At 31.1% G+C, this 18,455-nt stretch overlaps 1 protein-coding gene across 2 annotated transcripts in view; it reads left to right on the top strand.

The window, feature by feature from the left end:
* IL1RAPL1 (interleukin 1 receptor accessory protein like 1) overlaps positions 1–18,455 on the top strand; it is a 1,318,779-nt gene that overhangs the window by 786,141 nt on the left and 514,183 nt on the right. For both annotated transcript variants that reach the window (XM_079122889.1, XM_079122888.1), the window contains exons 4-5: positions 5,793–5,979; positions 8,619–8,772. In XM_079122889.1, the coding sequence (XP_078979015.1) occupies positions 5,793–5,979; positions 8,619–8,772 (341 nt within the window). The remainder of the gene's footprint in view (positions 1–5,792; positions 5,980–8,618; positions 8,773–18,455) is intronic.

Below are 18,455 nucleotides of genomic sequence, written 5' to 3'. Positions count from 1 at the left end.
AGGTGGGGGTATTGGAAGGCTTTAAGATTGAAATAAAGGATCAAAGTACATTTAAGGCTTAGAAAACTTTAAGACACTAACTCCCAATCTAACCTTGACATTTTTTATTCCCACCACTTTATTTTCACAACTAATAATTAGATCCTATGGTCAAATTTATGGTGAAGGATCTGCCTTCCAGACAGTTCAGTTTTGCTGAGGTATCTGGTAACCAAGTTTCCAGCTATGCTGTCCTCCATGCTGCTTTTCAGTACCCAAAGTTTTGTGCCACTTCAAAAATATTATGTTTTTATTTTTATAAAAAGCAAAGATTGGGCTGGGGATATAGCTCAGTTAGTAGAGTGCTTGCCTCACAAGCACAAAGCCCTGGGTTCAATCCCCAGCACCACACACACACACACACACAAAAAAAAAAAAAAAAAAGTATACAAAAAGCAATGATTATGACTTGAATACAGACTTAAGAATGTTAAACAATATAAAATGTAGAAACAGACCAATTTAATCATTTAAAAACACTGATCAAATCTGACTTTCTTACACAGCACTTCATGAAGTGAGAAAAGATTGCCAAACATTATGCAAATGTTATTATTTTTCCCTAAGGACCAGAGAATTGACGTAATATACGGGTCAAGTGTTTAGAGATACTGTTAGAGGACTTATTTAAAAATCATACTACTGGTAATTCTGTTAGAGGAAGAGAGAGACACCACACATTATGCATTTTCATGCATAGGGGGAGTGATTACAGAATAATTGTAACTGTGCTATACTAAGGTATTTCATAGCATGGCTGTTAATATGCTTTATCAGCTAATCAGATATATACAGAATTTTTCTTCCCACACATAATTTTCTTTGTGACTTCCTGCCTGCACTACCCAAATTTCCACACTGTGATCTGTACTTCTGCAATGTAGTCCTTTTTTAAGAAATGAATTTAAAAATTTCTGATAGCTCCCAAGTCAGGATTGTCCTTCATTTCAAAGTAGCACACTGCCGAGAAACATAGGATCTCGGTGTATTGTACCGACTTCTAGCATCTATACTTACAGTGATTATTTTAAATTTTATTTTTCTGTCACATCGATTTCTTTATTATGTCTAAAAATAACTGTTAGCTCCCAATATCTGTAGCAGATTTCATGTTAGAACTTTTTCTCTTTTATAAGACATGACTCAGAGCTACTGCTTTCAAAAGTCAATTCTTTTACACATATATAATATTATGTATTAGTGGAAAGAGGTCATGAAATCATGATATTTCATTAACAACTGCCACTTGATCCCTTTTAGCCCTTATTAGATTTTGGGAACTTTAAGGACCTTAAAAGAAATTTGAGCTAGCTTATATTCTTTCTCTTTCTCCTGAAGATACTCATTTTAGAGTATATAATAATATAAAACCAGGGGCTAAGGGTAAGTAACTTTTTTTTAATTTTAAATCCTAAATATATAAGAATATTTTCATATATAAAATATTAAACAATGAATATTTGTGTGTATGTATATGTATGTATACATACATATACATGCATACACATATAACCCAGTGCTAATTCTTTCCAGTAGCATATAGAAGAAACCAATGAATTTGAAGTTAAGAGATGTAAATTCTATGGGACTGAGGTTGTGGCTCAGTAGTAGAGCACTTGCCTAGCATGTGAGAGACACTGGGTTCAATCCTCAGTACCACATAAAAATAAATAAATAAAATAAAAATATTGTGTTCATGTACAGCTAAAAATTTTTTTTAAAAAAATGTGTGACTTCTAATCCTGCTTCTGCCACTAACTAGATGATAGATCTTGGACAAGTCATTGACTTCGTTAGTCATTGGGTTCCTCTGCCTCAATGTTAGGCCATTGAAAAAGAAGTAACTGTATGGGAGTTATTTGTACAATATTTCTGTGTACTTGCTATACACTGTTGGGTTACCCTTGTCAGAGCAAATTAGATTTTTTTAAATCCATATGAATATTTTCTTCATGGGAAACAGTAATTTATTGCCTAGCCTCAGTTATGAATAACACTTTTTTCTGTACACATGCATGTCCTGTCTCACCAGCCATTTTAATAAGCATTGAAATCAGCAGTCATAAGTTTTTGCCTAGACTGCAGCCCATCTGTTATAAACAATAAAAGCCAACTGAAATATTTGCTAATGATTTTACCCTAAGTCCTGCAGGAGCATTCTCCTTACCCCATTTACCCCATTCCACATTATTTCCCTGAAGGCAGTGAGCTGTAGCAATCATGCTGCAAGTTTGATGATGGTGGAATGCTCTCTTTGTTTTGAGAGTGTGCAAATTCCCCTCAGGGGATCACATGTTTATTAATGGGTCACAAGATGCTGACTTCTTGTTAGCTCTTCTCAGTAAATAAGATGGTAGTGTTGATTGAACGTTACTTTAGTTTTAGATATTTAAATCAACTTTGGATGAACAGAAATAGTAAACAAGTATTAAAATATTGAAAACAGTTTAAAAATAATGCTATCAAGGTGAACATGGAATTCCAGATATTACCAGACAGTTGTAAATCAGCAGTCATCTCACTGAACTACAAAAGTCAAAAAACTGAGAATACCTAAGAATGCTCATGCTCATGTGGTACCACTCAAGATCAGGAGTTAGTTCCATGTATAAAAGAGAAAAGAGGCAATGGCCCATTTGCAGAGTCCATATTTTCCTTCAGCTTCATTCTTGTCCACTCAGATATCCCAAATGAAAACCAGAAAAACTTATCTTTTTTTTATACTTCACACTAATTATACACCAAAGAACTGAAGATATCACATAATGATATTTTCTAATCTACGTCTTGAACAAAACACTATGTAGCTGTACTGCAAAATGGAAATATAAAGAAAGTAGAAATTAAGAATGGAGTTCTCATAATAAGATCTCACACTTACTGAGTGCTCACTATAAGACAGGCACTGTTCTAATCTCTTTACATGTTTTAAGGTGTTTGATTCCTACAATCGCCTATGGTGTCTTTAGTATTAATTTCTAGTTATACAGACAAGAAAAAGGAAGCCAAAGGATCCAAGTAACATTCCCTAGTTCTCAAGAATAATCAGTGATTAAGCTGGAATCTGAATGCTGCAGTTGTGCCTTGGAGTTCTTCTTCCTGACTCATCCCCACCTATATAAAAACATGCCTGGTATTTGATAAAAGAAGGTATGATATGACAGACAAACAAAACTAAGCAGACATTTGAGGAGAGAGAAAACCTAAGGTTTACATGGAAGTTTCCAAATTTGAATATACTTATTTACATATTCAAATGTCTTACAAGTATTGTTTCAGAAAAAGTATAATCTTACAATGAGCTTGGAAAGATTATGCCCTAGTTTGTATTGGAATAAAATTATTAAATAATGTAGGAGAAATATTGCCAGCAACCCCAGAAGGGATGTATTTTTCAATTGAGTGTGAAGCTTAAACTCAAATTTAGCACTTTCTTTTCTTATAAAGCTGTTTCTTTCTTAATATTTTCCATGCTCAATGATTGACTCTACCTTTCATTTATTTAACTGAGGAAAATTCTTCATCTTGCATGCCTTTCTGTTTCTTCACAGTCACATTGATTTAATGTCTTAAATATATTTTGAACATGACCCTTCCTATCCCAATCAAATTGCCTTTTTAAGGGTTGTCATTTTTTTTTCCTAAATGAGTTCATTGCTTTCTAATTAGTCTTACTGCATTTAGTCTTCCTTCCAATCCAATCCATTTTTTTCTCATTATTCGGAGTTTTTTTCAATATCCATATTTCATCATTCCCCCATATAAAGTTCAAACTCTTTGAAGCAGCTTACATGATTTTCAGTCTGGTTCCTGTGCAAGCCTCCAGTCTCAAATGTTTTGTAACTACTTTATACTCCAGCTATACCATGTTATTTGCAACTCCTTAAACATATCAAGTTGTTTCATACCTTCCAGCCTCTCTGAATACTGTTGCCTGAAATAGCCCTCCTCAAAATTGCTCAATTCTTATTCATTGTTGAACACAATCCACGTATCACCACTTATGAAGTCTTCTTTTTGTTTCCTAGAAACCACTTTGGGTTCCTGAATTCTGAGAGGTTGAGGATAGAAAATGTCTTCTCATTCTAACAAAGTCCCTGAACTCTTAGATTCTCTTTGGACTTCTGAGTGATATTCTTTAATGGTTAATTGTTTCACCTATTAAATACTTGAGATTTACTGGTACGGTAGAAAGTATAGGAAGATGGAGATGTACACAATCAATAAGAATCTTCTAATTTTTCTAAATATTCTTGGTTAATCTATGTTATTTTCTGGTCATTTTCATTGTATCATATTAGCATTTAAGAAAAGGAAGAATGTAAATCAAAGAACTGTTTAAATATCAGAGAATCTTGACTGAGTAAGAAGAGGTTTTGTGGGTTATGATGCATTTACACAGATGCAGAGGAAAAAGGAACCACCATCACTAAGTACCTATGACAGGGTCAGCAGAGTTCTATTATTATCCTGTGTAATCCTCAAATAGGTGCTGTCCCTTCACCCCATCTCATACTCAAAGGAGTTAGTAAATTACCCACTGTTGCAGAGATAGTAAGCAGCAAAACTCAAATAACAGAAATTTGATGGCCAAGTACATAAAGTAGCAGTTGGACATTTACCAAATCAAAAATTCTCTACCAAACTTTGTACCTCATGTTTGTTTATTTATTTACACTGTCCAGCATGAGGCATAATATATTGTCAGTTGCATTGAATGTCCACAGACTTACACAGCAAGCAGAAGTAGTGCAATTTATACACAAATTTCATTCATTTGTTCCTAACTCTTCAAAAGAGACCTCTGAACATGATTTCTATTCTCACTTATCCAAGTTGTAAACTTGATTTAGGAGCCAGGAAAGGAAAAAAAATTGAGGTGCTATTTTAATGACCCAATTCTTTAGAATATGTATATCAGGAAAGAGTTGTTCTTATAACACTTTAGAATGCTTTTCTCTGACAACATGGACTCCAGATCTCAAGTCAAATGAACATGAATGGGGAATGATTATGATTTTGCAATACATTTTGTTTGGGGAAGTACTGGGGATTGAACCCAAGGATGCTCTACTGTGAAGCTACATCTCAAACATATTTTAATAGTTATTTTGAGACAGGGTTTCACCCAGTTGCCCAGGTGGCCTCTAATTTGCAATCCTCTTTCCTCAGCCTCCTGAGTAACTGGCAATACAGGTGTGCACCACCATACCTGGTTAATTTTGTAGGATTTTTAAATCTCAAATTGTTTTCTGCCCAGACTCATCTTCGCAAGACAACCAATAATATAAATCTTGAGCAGCATTATTCCTGCCCTTTCATTTTGCTTAACAGGTCTGTTTTCTACTTCTCTGTTGAGTTTGTCAATTTTAGCATAAACCAAAGCATGACTTTCTTCCTGACTTAAATCTTCCTTTATTCCTTTTATTTTTCTGAATAAAAAAATCTCAATTAAACACTTTTCAGACTGAACCTAGATATGAAACAAAACTTTTTTTCCTGGCAAATACAAAATATGGAGTTAGCATTATAGGACCAAGCATTGTTTAGTTGGGTGACAAGAGAGAACCCTGCAGAATATGCCAAGAAAAAATAAAATGAGTTGAACAATGGACTTTCTGCTGCTTCTTTGTTTTTTTTTTTTTTTTTTTTTTTTTTTTTTTGTTTTGTTTTTTCCTGAGTGAAACATTCTGTGTTGGCAGCACTTAATTTTTATTCATGGTGGGTCACCATGTTTATTCTGTTTGTTACAGAAACTCCACTTACTGTATGAAAGTATCCATCTCACTGACAGTGGGCGAAAATGACACTGGACTCTGCTACAATTCCAAAATGAAGTACTTTGAAAAAGCTGAACTTAGCAAAAGCAAGGAAATCTCATGCCGTGACATAGAGGATTTTTTACTACCAACCAGAGAACCTGAAATCCTTTGGTATAAGGTATGGATTATGCATGAATTTATTGCATATAAATAATTCAATGTGTATCTTACTCTGGGTAAAACTAAAAAAAAATTTAAAAGGTATGATATACTACAATTCCATTTTAATAGAATGCTACAGCAAGTTATATTGATCATTGTCTAAGTTTTTAAAACTATGACTTTGATACATAATATTGAGTCAGTATTTGTATTTGAAGTCCATTATAATAAGTTGCTGTGTTTATATGTTACTTATAAGGACAATTCTTTCCAGTCTATTATAATCCAGGTTGGTAATTTCAGGAATTAAAATATGTTGAATATTGATTTCAGTGTGCTTCATATTAGCATTATAAAATGTCCCCAAACAAGGAAAACAAGAAATGGCATTCTTCTATGATAAAATGGTCCACTAGTTTTTAATTGAATTTTCTATTTAATAGATATAACTTTGTCCAAATTCTAATCTAATCTTATTTTACATATAAGCCTATGTATTTAAAAAAATGACATGGGAGACATTTTTGTACCATTATGAAAATAGTATTAGACTTATTTTTTTAAAAAACAGAAATAATTTAAAATTAAAGTCAATATAATCCAATCCCCTTTTTCCATATCACATCATTGATGTTCACTGAAGCTCCCTAATTGATTGTATTTTTAAGCTTATTTATACAATGTAAGACTTTTTTGCTTTGGATGTACTTGAAAAATTAAGTATTGATGTGAATACTTCTCTGGAATATTTTATCTGTGTATTAAAGATTCCTCATGTTAAATTTGCTTTGTACAACTTTCTAGAAGTTTGACTTGAGGAAACTGGACCTCTTAATAACTAGATCCACAAATGTCAGTCTCAGAATATGAGCCCTCATAACTGATTCCTCATGAATTCAAAATCTGTTTAAAATAAAGCAAGAAAAAAACCTTGAACAATTTCAAAAGGATTTTGCCAAAATTAGCAGTGCTCTTTTCATAGTAAGATTTAGTTTTGATTCTTTATAATAGGCAATGGAGAACTCAAAAGATCAAGGGTACAGTTGAAACTTTTTTCAATTTGTCCCTTCATTTTCTATTCCTAGATGATGTTAAAAAGCACTCAAAGTTAGCAGCACTGATTTCTGTTCCAGAGGGAATGTGTTTTTCTATTTATTTTTTTTTTTATTTTTGCAGTTGAGTATTTCTCATTCTTGATATTCAGAACTTTTCTTGCCTCCCACAGGCAGATTGTGAGCAAGCCCTGATGATTGCTACCAAGGGGAGTGTTATTAGAGAAATTAGACCCAAGGTCTCCAAAACCAAATATTTTTCTAGTACTATGTCTATGTGGTCATTCGGCTGCTAGATACACAACTAATAAATTGATTTTGCAAGTTATGTATCTTTTTCACTTTCTGTAGAGAGCATCTAAAAATTTGCTGAAAGATAGGAGGCTATATACACTGACACACATTTGATTTAAAACACCACTGGGTTCACATTTTTCCTTAAGTCATGTTTCCACCACGACCACGATCATTTTGACCTCAAGCTGTAAAGACCATCACTAATGGCCTACCCACAGACATGGGAAGAGATACAGTTTATGTGGAAATTAAAAGTCTTACATTGTGGATTTTATTTCCATAGATAAGACTAAACATCTATAGTCTAATAGCTGAAATTTAAAGACTATTGCTAAAGTAGAATACTATAAAGTAAGTATTCTGGCTAAATATAGATTCCATAATTCAGCACAGGATTTACGCAATTTTGACAATTTACATAACTAATATGAACAAATAGAATGAGAATATACATTTTGGTGTAAAATAGCTGGATAATTGCCCCTCACAAGTACACAGAAGCATTGAGCCACATAAAATCCTGATATGCAAAAATTTGATTTGGCAATAAAAATTTTTTACAAATAGTATTTCCTCTCAATAGCATCAAAAGGCTTTAAGCTTTTTTATTTTTCTTAATCCTCATTCCATTGATTTCAAATCTGGCTGGGGAATATGGACTTCTGTTTTGGCAAAAACAGAAATCTCCTGAGCCAATGTCATTATAATCCAAAGCTTAATTCAGAAACCATAATTTGGTAGGTCTATCAACAATGAAAATAGATATTTAAGGACTATAAAGCCCTGGCATAAAAATGTTCGCTATTTCTCTCATGGATTTTAGAATATACATGCTATGAAGAGATTTTATTTTTAGGAAATTAAATATCATTTCAAATATTTGTATATTCACATATTTCAAATGTTTTATAGAATTAAATTTTCTACTTTTAATTAAGATAATACACTTTGTGTTTTTTCTTATTATTATCAGTATGATTAATTTCACAAACATCAAATGTTTGCTTTTTAAATTACGTTAGGAATAGTAAACATATATGTCTATTATATAAAATAAATCAATACATATTGGATTTAGAGATAGTAACCTTAGAAGTTAATAGCATGACTCTTTCTAAAAATACACTTTTCAAATTGAGGTACCTGATTTCCCAGAGCTTTAAAAAGGGGATGAAATTATTCAGTATTAATTTCAAGCACTTTAGTCCCTTTAAATTATAACTTCAGAAATTACTGTTATAGTGATTTAAAGAACCTTATTTTTCAATACGACACTTACTACCCAAAGTTTATGTTCTTCATGTAGGAATGTAGGACAAAAATCTGGAGGCCAAGTATTGTATTCAAAAGAGATACCTTGCTTATAAGAGAAGTCAGAGAAGATGACATTGGAAATTATACCTGTGAGTTAAAATATGGAGGCTTTGTTGTGAGAAGAACTACTGAATTAACTGTTACAGGTAATCACAGTTTTCAGTATTTCATTTGCAAGTAATGAAATTACAATTTTGAGTTAAATCTAGGGCTTCATATTGATTTTTTTTAATCTATGCAATGAAAGAAGCACTCAACCAAATGCTAAGTGGATTCCTATAGGTGAAATTTATTCCTACTTGCTTTTAAATCACCTCATGCTGGAATACATTTGAAAGGTTAAAGAGAATATGTTTAGGGAATTATAGAAATGCTAGCTTTTGAAAGTACTTGAAATAATGAGTTTACAATTTCAGGAAATTATGCTTATATTTTGTAGTGGTATCGTTTTGGGAAACATTTTCTAGAGTGATGAAATTGAATGTATGAAATCTACCTCTGTTTCTGACTTATTCCAAATTAGAAAAAACATTTTTCTCTTTTCTTCATTTATCACTTTATAAATCTGACATATGTGATCTTATGAACTTGAGGTTGTAGGTGTAGTCACCAAATAATTATGTGAGAAGTGTTAGAGTCGTTTCCATATCTGGTTGTTAAATTGGAAAGACACAAGAACATGATTAAGAACACTGCCTATAATCATGAATCTACAATTCACTTGTCACATGGCCTTGATTTGAATCACTACAACCTTCAGAATATTAGTTTTCTTGTGTATAAAATGGTGATGATAACATTTGCCTTATTCATAGGGGTTTCTACAAGGACCAAAAGAGGTAAGTCAATATGCATAAATTAAGTATGTAAAATGTAGGATTATATCCAAATGTTCACCAGTTTGGTTTTGTAAACAATTTTATTAATACCGTTTCACTTTATAATGAAATCACTTTCTAAAAGCAGTTACATATAAAAATGCCATGGTGGAGGTAATAGGAGCAACACTGGGAAGATATAGACATTTTTTAAGATTCTTATTGAGGGAGATAAGTTATGACATTTTAGTGTGGTCATATTTGTGAAACTTATAGAAAAGTTTTAAAAGAACATTAACTAATTTAAATTAAACAGGCTTTGGTTTGTTTATTGATTCACTTAAAATAATTTTCCTCTATACAAAAATATTTTATAAGTGATATATATCTCATTATAATCACTTTTTAATCTCCAAGTTAGGATATATTGGCTTAAAACTATATTTGATTTCATGGAATTTATTTGATGAATAGTAATTATTTTGACAGAAGGAAACCTTAAATAAATAAGGCGTTCTTTGGTATTACCTTTGATAAATATTAGATATAGTAAACAAATGACACTTGCAATGTATGATACAGTGGAATACTAAATACATATTTAATTTCTATTTGTGTTATGTACCTATCATAAACATGTCTATAATTTTCAATCATTTGATTTTCAGTTTTGTTGTATGAAATAAGTGTCTGTGCAAGAAAATTCAAATCAACACTTTATTATTTTACCTGTTTTAATGGGCCAGTACAAAATATGTCTGGCTATACAATAAGTATTGAAATTCTTTTCTATTCATTATTTTACTCTGTCTATACTGAAGAACTTTCTTCCAAGCAGTAGATATTGAGGCAAACAAATTTAAAAATATTAAGAAAAAGATACATTCTGAATCTAAATAATATGCATTTCTAGTCTTTATTCTTCAGAATGTGGAATTGATGCTTGGTAAGCACATTTTTTCCTTTCTAGAAACACTAGAACTCTGAATTGTTAGCTATATGAGACAAATACAAAGTGGACATATTGTCACAAGTGGCCAAACAATTTATATAAGGCTATTTGGAAGAACCAAGAATAGAACTCTTCTAGACTAAATGATATCCAGTAGCATGATACTTTTCTAATCTCTGTTCAAAAATTCATCTTTTTTGTCATAAGAAAATAAAGAATATTTAAATCTTGATATCCAAGAGGAAATTAGAAAAAGTTATAATGAAAGTTTTCTTTCAAAATATTCATTCAACTTATTACGATAATTCCATCTTATGTGGAAGCTAATTTTTTGAGTACATATGAATCATTGTGTGAATGGAGAACTGTATGCCATAGAACTAAAAATACTATATATTAAAATGCATTTTAGGAATTAACAAGGACATTAAGATACTTTTGTGCATAACATTAATTTAAATGGTGTGATAGTTTGGCATGTTTACTTTATAACCAATTATATAATAATTCTTAAGATACAAATTGTATCCTTCAATAAAGCAACAAACATGGAAAGTTCCTGGATGATGAACAATCAATGTTTTTATCTTGATTTTCTGTATATCATTATCATATTATTATGTTGTACTTAATATAAATATTATTCAAATCATATCACTAAGTTTTAGTGGAACTGCCTGAAACTGAAAATAAGCAAATATTTTAAAGTTCGTTGGAACATTTCTTTAAAAATAAAAAAAAAAAATTCTACATGTGCAAAGGAAATTTCTGGCTAAAGAGTCTAAATGTGCAGGGTGCAGGCAATATTGTTAGGGTTTGTGGATGAATCTTCCTTTATTGAAAGTGTATCACATGTAATGGAATAATAAATCTGCACAACATTTTGGGTATTTTAAATATTTTATATTAAAAAATGAAAGTTTTCTCAGTGTCATCTCTAACCCTCACCGTCTTTTCTAAGTCTTAACTACACTCAAGCTCTTACTGTTCTCCAAATATCCTGCGTCTGAACCCTTACTCATAGTGTTTTCCCTCTGAAAGGATTTTTCTTCCATATCATCACAGGGGTGATGTTTATACTTTCTTCAAGGCACAGCTAAAATGTTACCTCCTTTTCGAGGCATGTAGTCCTCACTTCCACAGCATTTTTAGCATCCTACTGTGATACTTGGCACACTGTTTTACAGATTTTTTTCACATTCCTATTATTCTCCAGGAATGTGAGCATCTTAGAGTCAAGGGCAATCTCTTTTTAAAAGTTTTTAAAATAAACATTTGATTTTAGAATAGGTTTAGATTTACCAAAAATTACAAAGTAGTAGAGATCCCACATATGCACATCTAATTTCTCCTATTGTTACTATCTAGTAGTATGGAACATTTATTACAACAAAAGAAGTAATGATGGCACACTATTATCAACAGTTTTTAGTTTATTCAGATTTACTTATTTTTCACCTAATGTCCTTTTTGTATTCCATGATCCTTTCCAGGATAGGACTTAACATTTAGCTGTCATGTCTCAGACTCCTCTTGGCTCTGTCTTTTTCTCACATTCCTTATTTTTGATGACATTTATATTCTGAGTAGTGACCATGTAGTTTTTTAGAATGTCCTTTATATGGGAATTGCATGCTGACTTTTTCATAATTTTGTTAGGGATATGTGTTCTTGGAAAGAAAACCACAGAGATAAAATCACAACATATCATACTATCAACATGACTTACCATTGTTGATATTGACCTTGGTGACCTAACTTATTCTTTCTCAGGTTCTTCCACATAAATTAGACTTCCCTCTTTCCACACTATATATTTTAGAAGGAAGTTATTGTATGTAGTCCACACATAAGGAATGAGGAGCTCAAACTCTTTGATAGCAGGGTAGCCATATAAAGTATGTGGAATTAATTCTACACAAGATGTATGTTTATTCTCCCACATAATTATTCAATTGTTTATACCAGTATAAACTCATGAATATTAATTTTATATTTTGGTTTATAATTCATACAGCTTTTTAAATTTTATCCCTCAAATTGTTTCAATCTTGGCCATTAAGAAATTTTAACCCTAACCCTAACCCCATCATTGTATGTGTGTGTGTGTGTGTGTGTGTGTGTGTGTGTGTGTGTTTAACCACTTCCTTAATTTCTGGTTCTAGAAAATGTTCCACACACATACTGTGTCCTTATTGTCCAAGTTCCAGTATCAGATATATTTTCCCAGAATTCATGTACCTTTAATTGGTGAAATGTACTGGAATCTAATATCCAATTCTTGAGAATTCTTAGGAATACCCGGCATACTCATTGTTATTCATTGGTTTTAATTGGATATAGTTGCTTCTAAGCCCTTTCTATTGACAGAGTCAGAAAATATGTATGTACAAATCCATATACATGTGCAAATCTATACATTTTTAAATATGTAACCATTTGTATTTATAGTAAATTAAACCTGAATTCAAACTCATGATTCTAACTCTAATTCATTACCATATGGATCATTCTAGCCTCTACCCCTTTTCAGCTATAATTTCTCGATCAAATCTTGAGAAAACTGGTTCCTACTATCTTTCATTTAGTTACTTAATTGTTCTTTTCCAACATAGTTGTGTAGTGAGATTGCAAGTTTTAACCTGTATCTAATGAGGGAAACAACATTACCCACTAGAGAACAGTACTTATGCTTAGCTTATTTTGACTTTTAGTCTTGGAGACTTCACTCATTTCTCATTATTTAGGTCAGCATCTTTTCCCTCAATGACACTGTCTCACAAATTAATAATATAGTTAAATTGTTTTATTATGTTTTGTGTTACATCTGGGGGTCCTCTGATCTCCTGAATGATGTCTTTAGATTTTTGCATTCATTAAATTTCCCTGTTTGTGCTATAAATTTCTAAAGCTTTAACAACATAAATGCATAATTTCATGTACCAATGTCAAATGTATAATGTCTTGTATCACACAGAATAATTTCACTGCCCTATAAAGAATCTTTTACTAACTTATTCAGCCCTCTCCCTCCCTCCTGAAACCTGCAAACCAGTAATCTTTTTTTTAACCATAACTGTAGTTTGCTTTATCAAAATTATTGTATAATTTAAATCACATAATATCACTTAGTAATACGCATTTCCCCACTGTTTTGTACCGTCTCTTATTTTAATTAAATATTTAGTATTTCCATTTTATCTCTTAATTTTTAAATAATTTTCACATTATTTATTGGTAGCCTTCAGTATTCCCATACATGTTTTAAACTGATCTCATTCCACTTGAAAAAACCATTACATCACCTTATGATAGAATATTCTCAGTTCTTCCCTCTCATCCTTTATGATGTTATTTTGATTTATTTTACTTATTCATGTGCCATAATCACACAACCTATTGTTAGTATTATTACTTTAAATAAAGATTCATCTTTTAGACCATTTTGGAATGAGAAAAATAAAATAAGTTCTCTTACCCTCATTTCCTCATTTTCTAATACTTTTCTTTATGTAGCTCCATACTTCTATCCTATACACTTTATTTATACCTAAAAACTCTTCCTTTTGCTTTTCTCCCAGTGAAGGTCTAGTGTGATGAATTCTCTAAGTTCTTTTTGTTTTGTTTTGTCTGACAATGCCTTTATTTCTCTTTCCTCTCTGATTGATGATTTGGTTAGATATAGAATTCTATATTGATAAGGCTTTTATATGTTTATTTTCATCGCTTTCAAAATTCCACTTCACCTTTATTGCTTGCATGGTTTTTGATGAGGATTTAGCTTGAATTTTTATCCTGATTGTTCATAGATATTGTATTTCTTCTGTCTTTTCAAATTTTTCTCTTTGCTATATTTTATATCCTCTACTTTGAATATGGTATGTAATTTTGGTTTTCATCTCACTTGTTACTTTCTGAGCTTCCTGGATTTCTGATTTGGTGTCTGTTATTAGTTTTGGAAATTCCATACCCATTATCACTTAAAATGTTTTTTCTATTCCATTCTTTTTTTATACTTTTGCTCTTCTCATTTGACATGTTATTCCCTTTGAAATTATCCCCTAGCTTTTAGATGTTCTGTTCTGCCTTTATTATTCTTTTCTTTCTCTTTACATTTCAGTCATTGAAATTTTATTGATCTGTTTTCAATCTAATTCTTTCCTTGATTATGTCCCACCAAAAGCAATTTTAATTTCTGTTAATATGTTTTTATATTTTAGCATTTAATTTTTCCTCTCTTTTGGGATTTCAATCTTTCTCCATATATTACTTCTCTGTTCTTTCACTTTATTTTATTTTAGAGCACTTATTATATTAAACATAGATTTTTTATACTCTTTTAGTTCTAATATCTGTACCATAACTGATTCTGGTTCTGATGTTTGCTTATGTGGTTTGTAGCTCCAGTTGGTTTCTATTCCAAGGAAGTGATCAAATCTGACTTTTTAAAAATTTTTTTAGTTGTAGATGGTCACAATATCTTTATTTAATTTATTTATCTTTATGTGGTGCTGAAGATTGAACCCAGTGTCTCACATGGTTGAGGCCAGTGCTCTACCACCGAGCTACACTCCAGCACCTCAAATGACTTTCTCAATTTACCTGCCTAATAAATTTCAGGATGGCAATTTACTCACAAACCTCAGTTCTCAAGGAAAAAGAATTCACATTGAAAAAACTTTTTTGCTGTAACAATGAAATCATGACTCTAAAACTATTTATATAGAGAAGCTCAAATTCATAGTGATAATATAATTTTCATTTTAGGGTTCCCAGTCTCCATAGAATCTAGCATAATATCTGAGCTATAGTAGACACTCAAAGGTGAGCATTGTAGAGTAAATTAATTCAAGAAAATTATATACTCCAGTTTAAATCAGTTACAATTAAATCGTTTATACCTAGCAAAATAATAGTACTTGTACCTGAAAAGTAGAAAAATAATGGAGGAATAACTCCCTCTATCCAGATCTCACAACTTTTATCAATTTTATTGAACATTACATTCATCTTTTCATTTCCTACATTATCTTGCTGATTTGAATTGAGCTTTAAGTAAAAATACCTCACATTCCTCATAGTAGTTGCTAAGTCAGATGCCTACCCATAGTTGAAATTTTAGATACAAATTCAGGGCTACATTTTTTTAGTACGATGCTCTAAGATAGTTTTTAACATATCCCAGTCTATCAAGATATACCTTATTCTTAAAGAAGTATTCCACATTAGCTATTCTCTCTTGAAAAAGGTCAGTAAAATTTTATTGAAGGATACCTCTTTTTTGCAAGAAACCATTGTTTAAAATGTTATACACTGAAGGTCCTTTATAAAACTGTGTAATATGCTATTACACACTTTTCTTTTTTTGAAATGTATCATTAACCTCTCATCGTGCACAGTTTTTATCCTACTAAGAAACCTCAAATCCAGTTTATATTCCCTCACTTCTTTTAATAGTAAAATACAACAAATTATATAAGATATAAACATGGAGCAACTTAGCATATTACCAAAAGTATCCAGTTACTGAAGAGTACAGGCACCACAGAAGTCCCTGATGTCCTTCTGATTATAAAACCCTTCCTCCCCAACACTATTGGTACACATATGGCTTTAATGGTATTTGTTCCCTTGTTTTTTTTTTTTTTTTTTTTTTTTTTGTAAATTATATTAGCTAGGTAACAGTGCATTGTAGAAGGTCAAATTTTACCTGTTTTGACACAAATTTGAACTTATATGTTGTATATTCTATTGTGTCTGACTTTTTCATCTCTAAATTTGTTTTACATATTCATTTATGCAATTCCATTTATCTGAAGCTTTTTACCTATTTTATTCTATAGTATTCCATTATATGAAAATCTTACAGTTTCTTTTGAGTTTTTGCTAGTGTATTATTGCTATTCTCTCTCTCTTACACACACACACATACACATGCACACACACACACACACACACACACACACACACACACACTTCCTTGAAGATATAAGTAGGCATTTCCAGAGAATTTTTAACTATGAATGGACTTCATTGTTCAGAGTATGTGTATTTTCAAATTTACCAGTTTTTATGTTGTTTTGGGTTAGATACCTAACTCAAGTAAATGGACTGAGGATAGATGAATGGTTATTGCAAAGAAAATTGGAGGTACCAAAAGAGGTGAAAACATTTTTTATTGAGCATAAAGACCCATGTCCACTAATTCCAAATTTTATGATTTGATGATGATTCTAAAATGTAACTTTATATGTATCAAATACTTTTTGGAATTTATAATATTTTTATTTCAGTATTGATAAATAAAATTGTGAAAACCGTAAACATCATATCCTAATATTCCTTACATTAAACTCAAACTCAATACTGAAACTAGTAGTTTTTACTCTAACCTACCAGATTATTTGTGAGAATGTGGGTATGGGAAAATGGCATGTTCAGACAAGACCTAATAATTCCAAAATAAATTAGATTACCTTGCCTTTTCTAAAATATTATCTATGTGGACAAAAATGCAGACTTTAGTAATAATATATATTTTGGATATGTTAGACCCAAGAGGAAAAAACTAGTATTATATAGAGTTTCTTCAAAAATACTGATAAATTACATGATATTAATATTGTCCCTTTAATTGCTATTTCTCCTTCTGGCAAAAACATTTTTCTATAATTTTAAAATGAAAGATTCAAAATAAAAGTAACAACCACATTTCTGTCATAAACTTTGAAATCAGTCAGACCAGTTGAAGCTATAAAATTGCAGAGAATGAATTGTGAAAGTGTTTTATCAAGAAGAAAAGTTCCCAAATATATGTGAGAGTCATCAAGATTAGTGAAGAAGTAAAGAAAGGAAAACTTGAAAAGAAAAAAAAGCAAAATATGAGGTGGTTGCTACAAGGATATGATAGTTTTAGTGGCATTTTCATACTTGGTACAACATTTTTTAACAGAGTTAATGTAGCAATATATTTAAACTACTTTCCAATCAACCATAGGCTGAATTTATGTTCTCAAAAGGTACATCTTCCTCCTCTTTTTATGGATGAAAAAGCTGAGGCAAAGAAAGGTTAAGTGGCTTTATCAAGGTCACGAAGTATCATGGTGACAAATTTAGGAATAAAATTTAATTCCCTCAACTTCAGTCTATGATTTACTCCACTGGATAATTAATAGTAAGACATTGTAGTTTTCATATTAGCTCTGCTGATCACTATGAAAGATTTATCTTTTAAGTTCAACTGAAACACATTGTACTGAGACCTTTAATTTTTCTGCCACTGATGTAATTAAATGGTGTATTTCTGGTCTGGCCTGGGGCTGAAGTGACTGCTTTTCTTTTTTTTTTTTTTTTTCTCTATTTCTTTGAAAATGGTGTATTTTATCTCCCTATTAAAAAACTATTTTGCTGCATTACTTCAAGGATTCAAGTGTGTCTTACTTAATATAAACTAACAAGAATTGATGAAATTGGTAAAAGAGCATGCATATCTTTCCGGATTTTGCTGTACATGCTTGTTCACATCCCAGGATCAATGCCCACAATGATCACGTGTAATATTTTTGATAAAATAGATCACATTAAAATCATCTGTTCTTATAAGTAAAGTGCTATCACATTGTAACTCAAAAATCATTTAGATTAATTTAAGCTTTTGAGTTAGAATAAACTCATTGATATGGTGAAACTTGAATTTAGTCAATTAGTCAGATATCTTGACTTGGAGTTTAGATCCTTGATCAAAAAGATCTCTCTCATGAGTAATTTCTAATAACTGCTAAAACAACTGATAATTATTACCTTAATTTCTTGTTTAATCTCTCAATACAAAGTGGGCTCTACAGAAATGTATATAGATATTTAATTAAACATTAAATATCAAGGTATGATAATATTGAATAATAAAAAGCATATTTTTACTCTTAGGCAGAAAATAAATACATTTTAAAAGATATTAATAGCAAAGTTGAGATGTAACATTTGGGGCCATGGGGAAAACAAGACATCCTTTACTTGGATGATTTCCATTAATAAAAACAATAATAAGTGTTAATGAGAA

Source organism: Sciurus vulgaris (genome assembly GCF_902686455.1).
Source record: "Sciurus vulgaris genome assembly, chromosome: X".
NCBI classification, from domain to species: Eukaryota; Metazoa; Chordata; class Mammalia; order Rodentia; family Sciuridae; genus Sciurus; species Sciurus vulgaris.
The sequence above is the reverse complement of the archived record's forward strand: the minus strand, read 5'-3'. Positions and strand labels throughout refer to the sequence as shown.